Below are 14,330 nucleotides of genomic sequence, written 5' to 3' on the forward strand. Positions count from 1 at the left end.
ACCTAACTCGGAGAACTATCTTGATTGCTTCAGATCAATGATGAGAGTATTGAGTTTGACCCCTCTGCTTGTGGGGCTGCCTGTCCTCTGTCAGCCTAAAGAGGGTGCTGTGGACTCAGCATTTAATGAGCAATCACAGATGCTTTCACCGCGCTCTGTCGGCACTGCAGGATGCTTAGTTGATAGGGGCTTCTGTTGAGTTGATCATGTGATTCACACGTTCTCAAAGGTTGGGCTGCTGCTGCAGTGGGGAGGCTGAGAATAACATGCTGTTTGTGGTAATAACAGTTTGACATAGGGAAGTGAGACAGCGTGAATGCTAGTACTTATATTTGTCTCGGAAACTCGATTTTCCATTCTATGCAGCAGCTGATGTTTGTTGGTCTCACTGGGGCGAATTAAAACCAGTGTAACAATCTCCACGACAAAGATGCGTGTCACATTATATTATAAACTAAATAAAGTATTAATCCAAATACTATCATTACAAAAAACCCTATCATAAAAGGCACAAGGAGAGAAAAAAGTTGCAGTTGTTTTTTAGTTTTTACTGTGTTATGGCAAGCAAACCTGATCATTTACATGGAATGAGCAGCCACTGCTTGTTTCTGTCTGTGCTGTTGCTAAAAGGAGTTTCACCTGAAAAAGAATTGGGAGAATAATTTTGTTTGATATCATGAAAGTTTTCTATTAATGATTACATGATTCAAGCAAGAGATTTGATGATTTCAGTGTTTTTGTTTATCACACGTCTGTTTAGTTTTGTTTGACTCAAGTAGTCAGTGATTGAAGAACACGTAAATATGGAAGAAGAAACCATTTTTACAGGTGGATTTTTTTTTTTTTTTTTTTTTTTTTACTGTTTCTGTTATTTGACTTCTTCACCAAGTTCTGTCCTCATTTCTGGGGACATGTTGGTGGTATAAAATTGTGCATTCAACAAATGCAATTGAATGCAGTGTTTTCTGATCCCATAAAGGCCTTTTCCCTTTATTGTAATAGCACAGCAGAGATAAACAGGCAGCAAGGGGAAGTGTAAATGTGACCCCAAACTCTCAGTTCTCAACAATTTATCCATTGTGCTCTGACCATCTCTTGGCTTCACATCATACACTATTACACTAATAAACAGACAGATGCAGAAAGGCAAACTGTAACAGTAGGTAAAGTGATGAGGGCTGGTAGGAAATGGCTGTAAACAAACTGTAAAGAGGTAGACTTGTTTTTCTTTTAAACTTGGACACACTTGAAATGAGGTAGGCGTGTTCATTTGTGTTAGACCCTGTGCCTCCTGTGAAGAAAGGCAAACTACAAGTTTTCACTGACAAGACAAGCTTTAAGTATTCCCTGTTATTTTGTTTCATCATAAAAGCCACTTCTTAAGAGTTATGGCCATGACTTCTAAAGATTTACAGTACGAGGCCCATCATGATTCAACATCCTGTGCATTAAAGAGTGCATTTCACCATATGGTATCATTCTGTTTGTCAGCTCGTTCAGTCTCAGGTTTAGCACACACTTATTTTGTGTTAAGTGTTAAATTAAGCCAAATGGACAAGTCTTAATTACCGTGGCAATTTTGAACGACAACTCACTTCTTTGAACAAAAATTTAGTGCTATATGATTTTATTTTGATTTTAAACACACCCATCAATGTTAACAATAACCCTGATTGTAAAGCTGGCCGACTTGTTTTACGGCACACAGTCACAATCAGAGCGGTGTGTTGCCAGCCTCAGTCTTCATCTGTTTTAGGGTTAAAGGTCAAGGCAACAGGAAACGGCTAAGTGGCTTGCGAAGGGGCTGGGCACAGCACTGGCCAGGCAGAATGACTACATGACACATGGCTGTGGCCTCACCAGGCCTAATGAAACACATCCAACACTAGGAGAGGACGGGGGGTTGCTGTGTGTGTATTCACATGTGTGCACACTTCGTAAGTTACCTAGTGAGTGAGCAGCAGTTGTTTTGGAGCTGAAGAACCGTCCCAATCCCAAGTCTCCAAGTTTGACTACTCCAGTAGCTGTGATGAATACATTGGCTGGCTTGATATCTGTGAGAAGAGAAGAGAAGAGAAGAGAAGAGAAGAGAAGAGAAGAGAAGAGAAGAGAAGAGAAGAGAAGAGAAGAGAAGAGATGAGATTTTAGTCTGTACTTGCAAAACATAACTGGATTACAGTCATAAATGTATTATTAAAAAACATAATTTCAGTTAATGTGGGCGTTAGCAGGCTGTTTTCTGAAGTAATGTTTATATGACCCGCATCAGCCTTTGAAATTTACTGCTCCTGTATAATTGTGAGCGGCTTTTGAATAGGCGGTGTCTGCTAAGTGGTCGTTAAAGCTCAGAGCTCGGGGTTCATTAGTGTCCCTGTACCCTAATCAAAGTCAGTCCAAACGGAAGTACATCACCTGTAGCTAAGTGTGTTTTTCCGTGTGTGCTGCAGCTTATGCACATGAATCCAGGACTTGATTTGACTGGGCCCTATTGAAAGCATGTGGGCCCATAAACACTGTGTTCTCTGGTCTATGTATTATTTAACACCTACACTTAAGCCTCCTGTCATATGAAACAAGGTCATTCACACCAAAGAAAATTCACTGACTTTATGTACCTTTTTTATTCTTAAGAGTTTAAAATGGGCAGGAGTAAAAGTATTAGATGTTTTACTCTGTTAATGCACATAATCTAATTTAGGGCAAGGCAAAGTATAGGCAACTTCTTGAGATCAATTAACAAACATCCATTTAGTATGCTATTAAAATGTACTTTCAGAGACTGCTGAGACAGATCATCGATCATCACTTTCATATTTTGTAAGCGATTTGCCACTATTGTCTGATAATACACTCGGGAACACGTTTAATTTCATGTGAGGTTTCCTGCGTCTCCAGATTAAGGCCACCAAAGTCAGTGAGTTGCAGGAAGTTTCTTGTTGCTGCCATGCAAAGATGAGTGCAAATTATTCTTTTAGTTCTGTAAAACATTCAGAAACTGGTCATAATGTAAGAAATTTCAAATATATATATATATATATTTATTTTAAAAGAATTTTCATACACTTAAATAAATAACTCCTGTAATTATTTGTATTAATATATGTGTGTGTGTGTGTGTGTGTGTGTGTACATCAACACTACCTCTGTGCATGACTCTCCGGGAGTGCATATGTTCAAGCGCACTGCATAGCTGGACAAAGTACTTCCACACTGTTCTCTCTGGGATGAGCCTCCTCTGCTTCTTAAAGTGCTGTGAAGTACACACGTGTACACACACACACACACACACACACACACACACACACACACACACACACACACACACACACACACACCAAATCAGACAATCAAAATTAACATTGGCATGCAGCTGCAGGAAATGACAAGTCAAATATTTCAATGTATGTGTGTGTTTATACGGTATCCTTCCCCATTTTCTGACTCCACTACTAATGCAACCCAGACCACTCTCCTCTGGTCTGTCCCTAACCGAGCTCCGTCTCATTTTCTCTACGGCCTTCAATGGAAAGCAAATGCATTCTCAGGAACACAAAGAAGAAATTTGTGGTACCTTCCAAAAAAAAAAACTCCCATCTGGCACACAACACTTTCGTTAGGTACAGCTTTCAGTGGAACAGTGCTTCCTGTTGTTTTTAAAGCTTATTTATGTATTTATTTATGTATGCATGTATGTACTTTGGAGGGCTGAGTGAGTTGTTCCTAATCATCAAGGTTATGGCCCCTCTCCAGAAAAGTCACTGTGATGACAGAGCTTCAACTTAGACATAATGGCTTATTGATCCCCAAAAAATGAAAAACCGATGATAGGAACTCCTCCTTAAACAGCAGTGGAGCTGCAGTGCAGACTGAGAAGATGTAAGAAGTATGGCTACCATCAGGGTTTTATGGGGTGTCTTTGTGGCTCCATAATGCAGGCAAGAAAAGCCTGGACTAGTCTGTTTGGAACACAGCCACATACATGACAATTTCAATTTAAGCATTTAGCAGAGGCTAAAGAGGCTGTAGTACAACACTACAGTAAGTTAGCATCACAAAGGCATCCACAGGACAGGGGCTTCATAAATCAGAACTATACAATCAACAACTGCTGCAACCTTAATCAAGTAAAGTATTCAGGGTATTTCTTTGATACACTGCATGTGTGTACTGTACAAGTAAATACATATATTATGCATACAACCTGTTTATATGTACATATGCACGACACCACATAATACAGAGCAGCAGAATCCAGCAGTAAGAAAAAGTTTAATGTTTTTATGTTGAGTGTTCAAAGTTGATGTGGCGGTCCTATATCAGGAACCATCATATTCCTGTTGCATTTCCTTCTGTATTAGCTAAATGAGTACAAACAAGAAATGACATTTTATGTAGGGATGGAGCAGCCCGAGTAAGAAGCAGGTTGTTCTACTTTAGAACAACCAATGTCATTTCCTGTGAGGTCAGGGGGCAAAGAGGAGGACAGGACCGTTAGAATTACTGACTACAGTAAATCTAAGCAATGAGAGACACAGCACAAGAGTAAGACAAACAGAAAAGGAAAAGAGAGAGATTGATGGAGATACGATAAATACTGAAATAATGGGATGTAGTAAACAAAATGATGTAGGTGATGGTAGGACATGCAGACAATGAAGGAAGGTGTGAGAGGAAGAGAGGGATGGAGATAGGTGGAGAGATGGAGAGAAGGAGGGACAGACCTTGGCCTACATCCAAACAAAGCCTCAGTGAGGAACCATTCTTCTCTTGCCCTCCCATTTCCATATCAGAGGACTGTTTGATGTCAATGGGGGAGCACATAGACGCCCACCAACACCACCACCACCACCACCACCCCTCTTCTCCATGCCTTTAACAGCAAACACTGCACATGCAATATTCTGTAAGTGCATGCAAATCAAGGACCTTTTGATTTCATTTGAATTCTGAGATGGTCAGAGAGAGAGTAATAAAGAAGTGTGAGAGAGAGAGAGAAAGGAGGAGAGAGGAGTGTGCAGGACGAGAAATCAAAAAGAATAAAAAATGTTAAATTCATGCACGGAGGGGGGGCGGGTGGGGGGGTGGTCTGTTTTACATATGGCACACTGTACGAACGTGTTTACTTCATATTATGGCCCAGGGAAGGGGGAGGGTGGGGTGGGAGTGTTAGGGGCTGAGCCCTGGCATGCACCTCTGGACTGCCACTGTTACACTGGAAAAACAAATCATTTAGAACGGTGCAGAGGACAAATGGTGCAGAGAAGAGGCGTGTACATACGAGTGCGTGTTGTCAGCAGCCATAAGGATATGACACAGCTTGAATGCTCCCAGAATCCTGGGTAGCCCACCTAAGATAGTCGTGACGCTCAGTGGTTTGTTATCTTACCTCTTCAGGCTGCCATGTTACGTCTTTGTAAAGTGCATCTCTTAACATACGTGTGTGTGCGCGCGCCCGCGTGCGTGTGTTGTGTGTTTTGTGTGTGTGTGTGCGTGTGCGCGTGCGTGCGTGTGCTCAGCCTGCCATGTTCACTCTCTTGTACCACTAATCCTCGCCTCTCCTAATTTGCTGTGTTGAACTGTGCGGATGTGGAGCTGCTGAGTATGACTGCAAACAGCTTGTCGAGCTGTACTGATACAACGCTGCAGCATCATTTATGCATGGGAGAGGACCAGGCTTTTTACATGCACACCACTAATTTGCTATACTGGCAGGTTTTTATGATAACTGGGGGTTTGGTCTAACTCAAAGACTCAAAACAGGGTGAGCTTTGGATGTAATCGCGAGCACTTTTGAACAACCCTGTTCTGTCTTCTGCTCCAATTTCAATCGCAGGGCAGATTTGTTTGAATGAGATTTTGCAGGAGGTAAAAAAAAAAACTATAAACAAAACTGCAAGTGTCCCACAATGAGTAATAACAATATCTTCACAAATAACAGCTTTTCTGGCAACTACCTCCCCTCAAGATTTATTGATTTAAAATTATATATATATATATATTTTTTTTAAAGATACAAGGCAAACATAAGATTAATTCCAGATCAGTTGTGCTCAGTTTGTTCACATACAGTACCCCAACATGCAACACATGCTGGAGTTTTATGACCATTAATCATCGGGTGATTTTTAACAATGTCCCTTTCATAGACTTGGCAGATGTCAGCACAAACTACTGGGATGAAAGGAGGTTGCAGGAGGCCTTATATTAGTTGGTTTTTGGTTTCAGTGTGGGTCGGATGATTCAGATTGACTCAGTGTCCAGGTAGTCAAAATCATAAAACAACCACAACCCACAGACCTCCTGCCATCACTCAGCCTCGTCAGCAGTTTGTTGCTTCCATTACTGTTGACACTAAATAGTACGGCATCGGACTGTCAATGATTTTTGGCAGGTTTTATCTCTCAAGGCCTTGGCTTGAGTTATGCATCTCTAAGATGTTGTATTATATGAAAGTGCTTTCGGTTGGATGAACCACTGTCCACCCCGGAGGCTGTTATTTTTATGATGACTAACGACTCTGATTGCAGACTGAATGTTAAAGTAAAGCAGTGTTAATAGTGTAAATAAAAATAGATAAATAGCAAAACACAATAACATCTAATAAACCAAACAAACCACTGTCAATGTTGGTATGAGGAACGGGTCATGATCTAAAAATGTTTTTATTGTCATTTAAAAAATACAAAATTTAACAGTTTATGTGACAATCATTTCGTCGTATTTCCTTTGTTTTTAATCGGCGCCTGGTGATTGGCCTGCCTTATTATCTCCAGAAGGAGATGGTAATGAACCTAAAAGCTGTGTGTGTGTGTGTGTGTGTGTGTGTGTGTGTGTGTGTGTTGTGGGGAATTCTCTTACCTTGATCATACGGGAGAGGTCTCCAGCATCCGCTAGCTCCAGTACTATGTTCAGCTCATTGTCCTCAATAAAAGATGCATGGTACTTTATCACATTGGGGTGGTTCAATTGCTGTTGTGGAGAAAAAAAAATAAGACGTGTCATTGAGAAAGACAAAAAAAACAAAAACAAAAAAAAGTCCACAGAAGACATGTTGGTGACACTTCTCACATTAAGAGCATCCTTGGCCACATTCCCCACTTCTTGCAAACTTATTACACGATTTCTATCAAAGCAACCTCATCATAAGTAACTGAGGTTTATGTCATGTGCAACTCACTGTACTTTTATCTCCAATTAAAACAAACCCGTTAAAACCATACATGGATTCCATATTTTGTGCGTGTGGACCTAATGAGATGGTTTTGTCTTCAAGTGTGACAAAGCTGGATGACATGTCACAACAACCCCCCGTCTATTATGACAACAACCCATGTGTGAGACAGACGCGCGCACACGCACGCACACACACGCGCACGCCTGACAGGCTGACATGGCTGGCAGTCAGAAAAACAAGCATCCCAGGCTCATCTCTAGCTGAGATTCCTTCCTGTTGGTTGGTCAATAAGGCAGGAACAGCATTCCCAGTAGTAAACAAAAAGTTTCAATCCATCCAGAGCAAGACGAGAAAAAAAGGGGGGGGGGGGGGGGAGAAGCGATGAAGGGAAAGAAACAAATGACACAGTGACACAGACAAGCAAAAGGAATGCTGGCGACAGGGCGAGGGTAGGGAAAGAGAACAAAGGTGAGGAAGGGATAGAGGAACAGGAGAGGGATAAGGTAAGCTGCTGAGGTAGAGGCGGGGGTGGGGGGATGAGGGCGGTGGGGGTGTGTGTGTGGGGTGGGGGGGGGTGTGGAGAGCTGGAGCCGTGATGTGAGCAGACGGAGTGGTGTGACACGCGTCCTCCGCTCGGCTCCGCTCTGCTTTCTCTGCTGTGATTAAAGAAATGTTCATGCTCCGGATGATGCCGAGAAGAGGGGAAAGGAGAGCGCAGTACAGTACACTACGCTACACTACACTCTCCACTCCACCTCTGCATCCCTCCACAGTCCTCTTTCTCATTCGTTCTCTCTTTCTCCTTCCTCATGTCTCCATCTTTCCTTCTCCCTCCCATGTCCTTTCTTGCCAGATGTATTTTTGGCTCAGAATGGCAGTTCTGCACAGCTCCACACTGTAGCACAGCCAAGGAGTGATGACAAGTCCCCGTCCCCCCCTCCATTCCCCCCATTTCCCTCCCCCTCCACAACCCACTCCTCTTCCACAACTTGAACCTCGGGCGGAGCATACAGAGAAATGAAGAGATATGTTCACATGCAGATGTTTATGTAAATGATGGATGGGACTCTCCTGCAATACAACAATCGTTCACTGGGAAATATCACATGGAGCCTTACATGATTATGTAATTACACATGCTGGCTGAGACCCACCAGAGTGTGTAATTACTTAATCATGCAAGACTGTGTGATATATTTGGTGAGCTGGTGATGTGTTTCAAAGAAGAACAAGATACCGTCTCATGCAATGTGATGGCACGGAATTAAACGTGCTGCTAAATGAATTTATAGTAAAACTATAAATGGAATGACTTGCTAATAGGAAGCTGCTGGTAGAAATACGTACAACAATTGCTTAAAAGATCTTATGTTACATTCCAGTGTTTGTCAGCTAACGAGGATAAAGCACAAGCAGCGTCCGCTTCCTTTCCCCAGCAGAAATGAATGGCTTGCATGACATATTTTATATAAGATACTTTTTAATTCAATGAATAAGAATGCGAGTCGACAAATAAATGAATAGAAAAACAAAAAATGTACTGAACTTGTAAAATATACACTGAATGTTGAAACAATATGAGAAGACCTAAACATAAAACTGAATTTATAATGCGAGTATCAGGTTGTATAAAGCTGGTTGCAGCCAGTTCTCTGTCTTGTCAGTGAACCACTGGTATAATCCAATCAGATGCAGGACATACACACACATACCATACATGTCTACACAAATACATAACAAACACAAAACAGAGAAGCAAACTGACATCATTACAGCTTTTCAGTGCTGATTAGGGCAGATCATTAGTCGGAAAACAATCCAGGCTTGATAGTAACCACAAGCGAGAGGATTATGCTGCTGTGGGATTTCAAGAATGGTGAAATTAGCAGATTGGCAGGGAACGGGCTATTTCTGTAACCAACATGCCTATCAATGAGGATTTAGACAAAAGGACACAGTGAGAAGTGAGACTCTCAAGTTGAAATCATCGTGCCAGAGCACGAAATTACAGATGAATGAGCAGATACAAACACAGACAGACAAACAAATAGGCATACCGTTAAAGAGCCATGACTGAGAGAGAGTGTGTGTGTGTGTGTGTGTGTGTGTGTGTGTGTGTGTGTGTGTGTGTGTGTGTGTGTGTGTGTGTGTGTGTGTGTGTGTGTGTGTGTGTAAGATCATGGGCGACTATGTGTGTCACTCCAGTCAGCCCATGCCAGTGTGCCTCTCATTATTCTGATTTGGCTGTGTCCTCCTGTTGGCCTGTCTAGTGGGGGATAAGGCAGAAGGACTGTCTCTCTCACACTCGCTCCTTTATTATCAGGCTGGCTGGGCAACGCAGGGCCAGGCAGAACTTCCATGTTCACTAGCAATCAGCTTACAGGATGAAAAGAAGGGAATAAAAAGCTCTGAGTAAAGAAAATGAGGCAAGAGGAGGAGACAGAGGAGGGATGGGTGGATGGTAAAGCAGAGCAACTGGCTAAAGAGGACAGAAGAGATAGAAAACAAGCGGAGGGTGAAGGAAGCAGCAGAGCAGGGGTGGAGGGAGGATCCGTCTACTGAGAGAGAAGAAAAGGAAATATAGGAAATGCATAAAGGTAATGAGAAACACAGTCACCTGGAAGAGTGTGACATTTAACCTCGCCCTGATCCCTGCTCGGAGCTCCGAAATACAGATCAGACCAATCCCGCTGGCTCGTGTTATCAGGTCAATGCTCTGCTACTCAGATTACAGCTCTCTACAGGGTCTCATCTGCATCCGAGTATCGCTGTCTTTGATTGGCCCAAAGAGCCCCAGGAGCTCTGCAATGAGGTGTTTGAGTGGCACTAACTAATTGGTTTTGTTTTCTTGTTTCCCCTCTCTTAACGTGTATGCGTGAGCGCGCAAGTGCGCACAACCGCCCGCAGTGCACACACTCGCACGCAGAAAGGCTGCATAGACGGAGAGGAGCACGAGCAGAGCTGCGCGGATGCTCACGCGCACACAGTCGAGCAACGAACACGGAACTCTTGGCACACGTCTGGGATCTCTCAGACAGGCAGGGATATCGAAGCTGTCGTTAGCGCGTTCATTAGTATTTGAGAGCAGCCCGGTTGACGCATGTTTAAGGTAGTTTAATAGATGAAACCACTTCGTTGGCGTAAAAAAAAAAAATAAAAAAAAAAAGTAAAGCTAAAGTGAGGGAAGAGACACACGAGAGAGGCTGCTCAATTTCCATCCTGATGCACTGTTGCCCGGCTCTAAACATTACAAAAAGATTTTGTTTTGTTTTTTTAAACAATAGCTTTGGCATTAAAAAAGAAAAGAAAGAAAGAAAGAAAGAAAAAAGAGCCAATGTGAGCCTGGAGGGTTGTAACACTGCAGTAACTCGGCACACACACGCACGCGCACACACACAAGCAGAAAGCAATACACGCATACAAAACCGTCGCACATGCATTCTTATTCACATTCTCGACGCACAACACACAAATCCATGCCGTCTGGTGCAGATCAATTGTTTTCCTGTGGTGGAAGGTCTCAGCTGAGGCACCTTAAGAGAACAGAGCGCAGCGCATGGCGCCGTCTCCCTCTCCTCTGGTTCTTTACCTTAAGGAGATCTATCTCTTTGATGCAATCTTGCCGAGCTTTGGCATCCATCAAGTCGAATATCTATCAAGAGATCAAAAGGGGAGAGAGAGTGATAGAGAGAGGACAGAGAGGGGTGTTATGACATGTTCAAAAAAATTGTAAGATGGAGAGATGCAGAGAAACTGGGGAGGGGGGGGGGGGAGAGAAAAAACACACACAAAAAAAAACACTAAACAGAGAACATGGTTGCTGTTATCTGGAGGGTGGCACTGTAGTGACTACAGGTGTTTCACATCGGAGAAACGCGCACACATCCCCGTGTGAGGTGTATCGTAGGTGTGTCTGTGCATACAGCACATGCTCAATCAGAGCAATTCTGACGCGCGCGTGACTCTGCGAGCTGTGAATACTGCATGTATGTGCATGTACTCGTGTATATGCACATTCACACAGAGAAATGCAGAGTCAGGTTGGGATGGTGGGCCAACATAGACAGTCACATCGCACTTCACATACAAATACTAAAGTGTCTGGGTGCGGACGTGGTTCCCCCTCATTCAGAGCGGTCAACAGATTGAGCAGGTGGATTTTCTCGATTCGTTTTCAGCATAGGTCTGATTTAGCAGTGATTCTGGAGTTTGATCGAGTTGTGTTTATGTAGCATCAGTAGCCGCCCGTGGATTTGTCACTTGCTAGTACTGTCAAACGTCCTGCATGCAGGTGATGTAAATTCTAAGTGCCGAAATGGCCACAAGCGGGATTATATTTTTGTTCCTTTTGAAAGATTTAACTTTGGCGACATAAACGAGTTGCACTTGGTCTTGAAAGAGACACATTTACCGTGCCTTACCTGAACTTTCTTTAGGGCCACTGATGTGTTGTCTAACAGGTATCTTGCCCGGTACACCTCACTGAACTGGCCACGTCCAATCTTCTTCTCAATCTGGAAGTTAGCCAATGAATTATGGCCCATATCTGGTTGCAATGGTTTCTGAAAGAAAAGGGGAACAAAAACGGTTTGAGTAATTTTTCGTGTTAGGACAGTGCATTGACTTCCATTCATTGTGGACAGCCTAAGACAGTAACAAAAACAAGTTTTACACACACACACACACACACACACACACACACACACACACACACACACACACACACACACACAGACACACAGGTCTGTCTCTCTGTACAAGGGGAAAGAAATTTGAACAAATAATTTACAGACATGTTGCGGTAACCACATATTTGTCATTGAAGTGCAACTATCTCCACATTAGTGAAAGAAGAAATGGTGAGGGCTGAAGGATGCACGTGAAAATGTGGTAAAGCCCAACTTGTGCAGTTTGTTTTGCTAAGGGGCTACTGATGATTTGACTGGCATTAGGCTGATGTGTCACGCTGTGAAAGGTCTTAAGGAATGTGCATACACTTACTCACTGAAGCCTGTAGATGGAAGAAGATCCTAACTTCCTGTTATTTGCATAGGTACGCAAAGAACACCTATCGTGTTTGGGACTGGAAATGTTTTTTTCTAATCAATTTCAAAGTGTGAACTCGCATGAAGCAAGTCAACATGTTACCGAATGCAAGTTTGTACTGATTGCAGAACAATGTTATGCAACGCCTGGTAGTATTGTTTTGATAAAAGTGGCAGCCATGCTGGCACCAGACATTCATTTTTTTTTTTTATCATTAGTTACCAACAGTTGTATCAAATTTTATACGTGCATTGATAATCTTCCTAAGTAACTAATTTAACCTTGAAATCAAATCTTACATCTACTCGGCAGGCTGATAAATCCCAACTGGTTTCATGGGTGCAGTTTTGTGGCTAAAACAGCACCAGACAAAAGATGAAAAAAATATTTTCCTCCGGGGGAAAGATACAAAATCTTATTTACATGAATGCGAGCTTCTAATCATTCCATTTAAGGTTCTCGGGAATTGAGAGTCTGCCAAGTTATATTAGACAGTCTGGCAATGGGCCACAGACTAAAGGACTCCTCACCTCTCCTCGCCACATGATTGGTTGTGCAAGCTGAGACCCTCACCTTCCACAATGAAGAAAAAAAAAAAAAACACTCAAAAATAAACCAGAATGAGCCCCCTGGATATAATGTGTGAGAAATGCACGGCGCAGGCTGTGTGACCTTTCCAGCCTTTTGGTAAACTTGTAAAAGGCATCGGCGGGCGCAAACAGAAGGTGACAGATATCAGAATGCCACATGTCACCAGCGCTTCTGCCAGCGTGGCCGTGGGAGCAGCTCAGGGGCAAAAGACTTAGGACGGAGGGAAGGAGGATGAAGAGGGGGAGAAGGTCAAAAATTAATCTCCTTCGCACTAAAACACGCAAGAAGGGAGTGTCATCACATTTGTCCGCTTCACTTGCGTTTCACATTTTGACAAAGTTACCGCTACAGACTGGGGGCGATACAGGATTCCCTCAACTGAGTCACTCACAATGAGATTTTAATTCAGTGAAATATTATCAATTAAACACAAGCAAAATAAGAACAACGGAAGCAACTATCACAAGTGAAATTAATGATTATTTTCACTATTGACCAATCTGACAGGTTGTTTTTTTTCCCCCCACAATTACCAAAATTAATGTTTGCTAAATGTCTGGAAAATTGTGCAATTGCCTATCACAGTTACTAACAGTGAAAGGTGCCATCTCCAAATAGCCGTCATGTTGAGTCAACAGGCCTCAAGCCAAAAATAAACACTTTAAAGTGATATAAATCAGAAGCAATTGTGACCTGCAAATGTTTTCTATTTTTTGCTTGATAAACAAATTAACCGGTTCACAAATTCTTCGAGCACTTGTGGTCAACTATACAGTCATGGCTCATAATATATTTAAGACCACAACGGTCTGTACTTTTAAGGTCAAAACAAAGTCATCACTCAATCTACTGTCTGTACACTGCCAAACTAAAAATATCTTTATTAAGATTAAACCGTCAACTATATTAAAACACACACACACACACACACACACACACACACACACACACACACACACACACACACACACACAAACAAACACACGCACACAACGAGGGGAAGTACAGCTCCAAACAGGACTGTTGATATCACGCTGGAAGACTGGAGGGGGGCACCAATTTAAGCATTTCGTTGTTTTTCAAAGTTGACAGGCAAAAGAAGAGGCGTGAGCCAATGAGATGCCCTCTCCAATTAACACCACCGAGGTGTGTGCATCTTTCAGCATGACACCACCATCATCCCAATGCTGTCTGGGAGTCTCCGAGAGCGAGCATGACACACTGCTCCAAAACACATTGTTCAACACTACCTTAGATATAAAAAGCAGCTGTAAAGCTTCATTAATAGATGCCACAGACTGCTTTAACAATGCTGACATATAAAGCCACCGGAAGGCTTTACGACGAATTTATATTTGCATACGACAGAAGCCAAATTAAAATCTAAGATCTACAAGGTGTCTCACATCGGAAGCGTAGCCATATTGTAATTGAGTGACTTTTCATAAATGTGACAGAAGCATTTGTGCAAGGAAACAGGATGGACAGTTGGAGGTGTAGCGAGAGAGAGAGAGAGAGA

At 42.6% G+C, this 14,330-nt stretch overlaps 1 protein-coding gene across 3 annotated transcripts in view; it reads right to left on the reverse strand.

Annotated features, from left to right (window-relative positions):
- Positions 1 to 14,330, reverse strand: part of nek7 (NIMA-related kinase 7) — a 58,653-nt gene that overhangs the window by 19,647 nt on the left and 24,676 nt on the right. For all 3 annotated transcript variants that reach the window (XM_069153271.1, XM_069153270.1, XM_069153272.1), the window contains 5 exons: positions 11,596 to 11,736; positions 10,764 to 10,826; positions 6,859 to 6,969; positions 3,142 to 3,250; positions 1,947 to 2,054 (listed from right to left, as the gene is read on the reverse strand). In XM_069153271.1, the coding sequence (XP_069009372.1) occupies positions 1,947 to 2,054; positions 3,142 to 3,250; positions 6,859 to 6,969; positions 10,764 to 10,826; positions 11,596 to 11,718 (514 nt within the window). In that variant the 5' untranslated portion in view covers positions 11,719 to 11,736. The remainder of the gene's footprint in view (positions 1 to 1,946; positions 2,055 to 3,141; positions 3,251 to 6,858; positions 6,970 to 10,763; positions 10,827 to 11,595; positions 11,737 to 14,330) is intronic.

This window comes from Embiotoca jacksoni, unplaced genomic scaffold, assembly GCF_022577435.1.
Source record: "Embiotoca jacksoni isolate LCO1_2020_lvr unplaced genomic scaffold, fEmbJac1.0.p SCAF_19, whole genome shotgun sequence".
In the NCBI taxonomy this organism is placed as follows: domain Eukaryota; kingdom Metazoa; phylum Chordata; class Actinopteri; family Embiotocidae; genus Embiotoca; species Embiotoca jacksoni.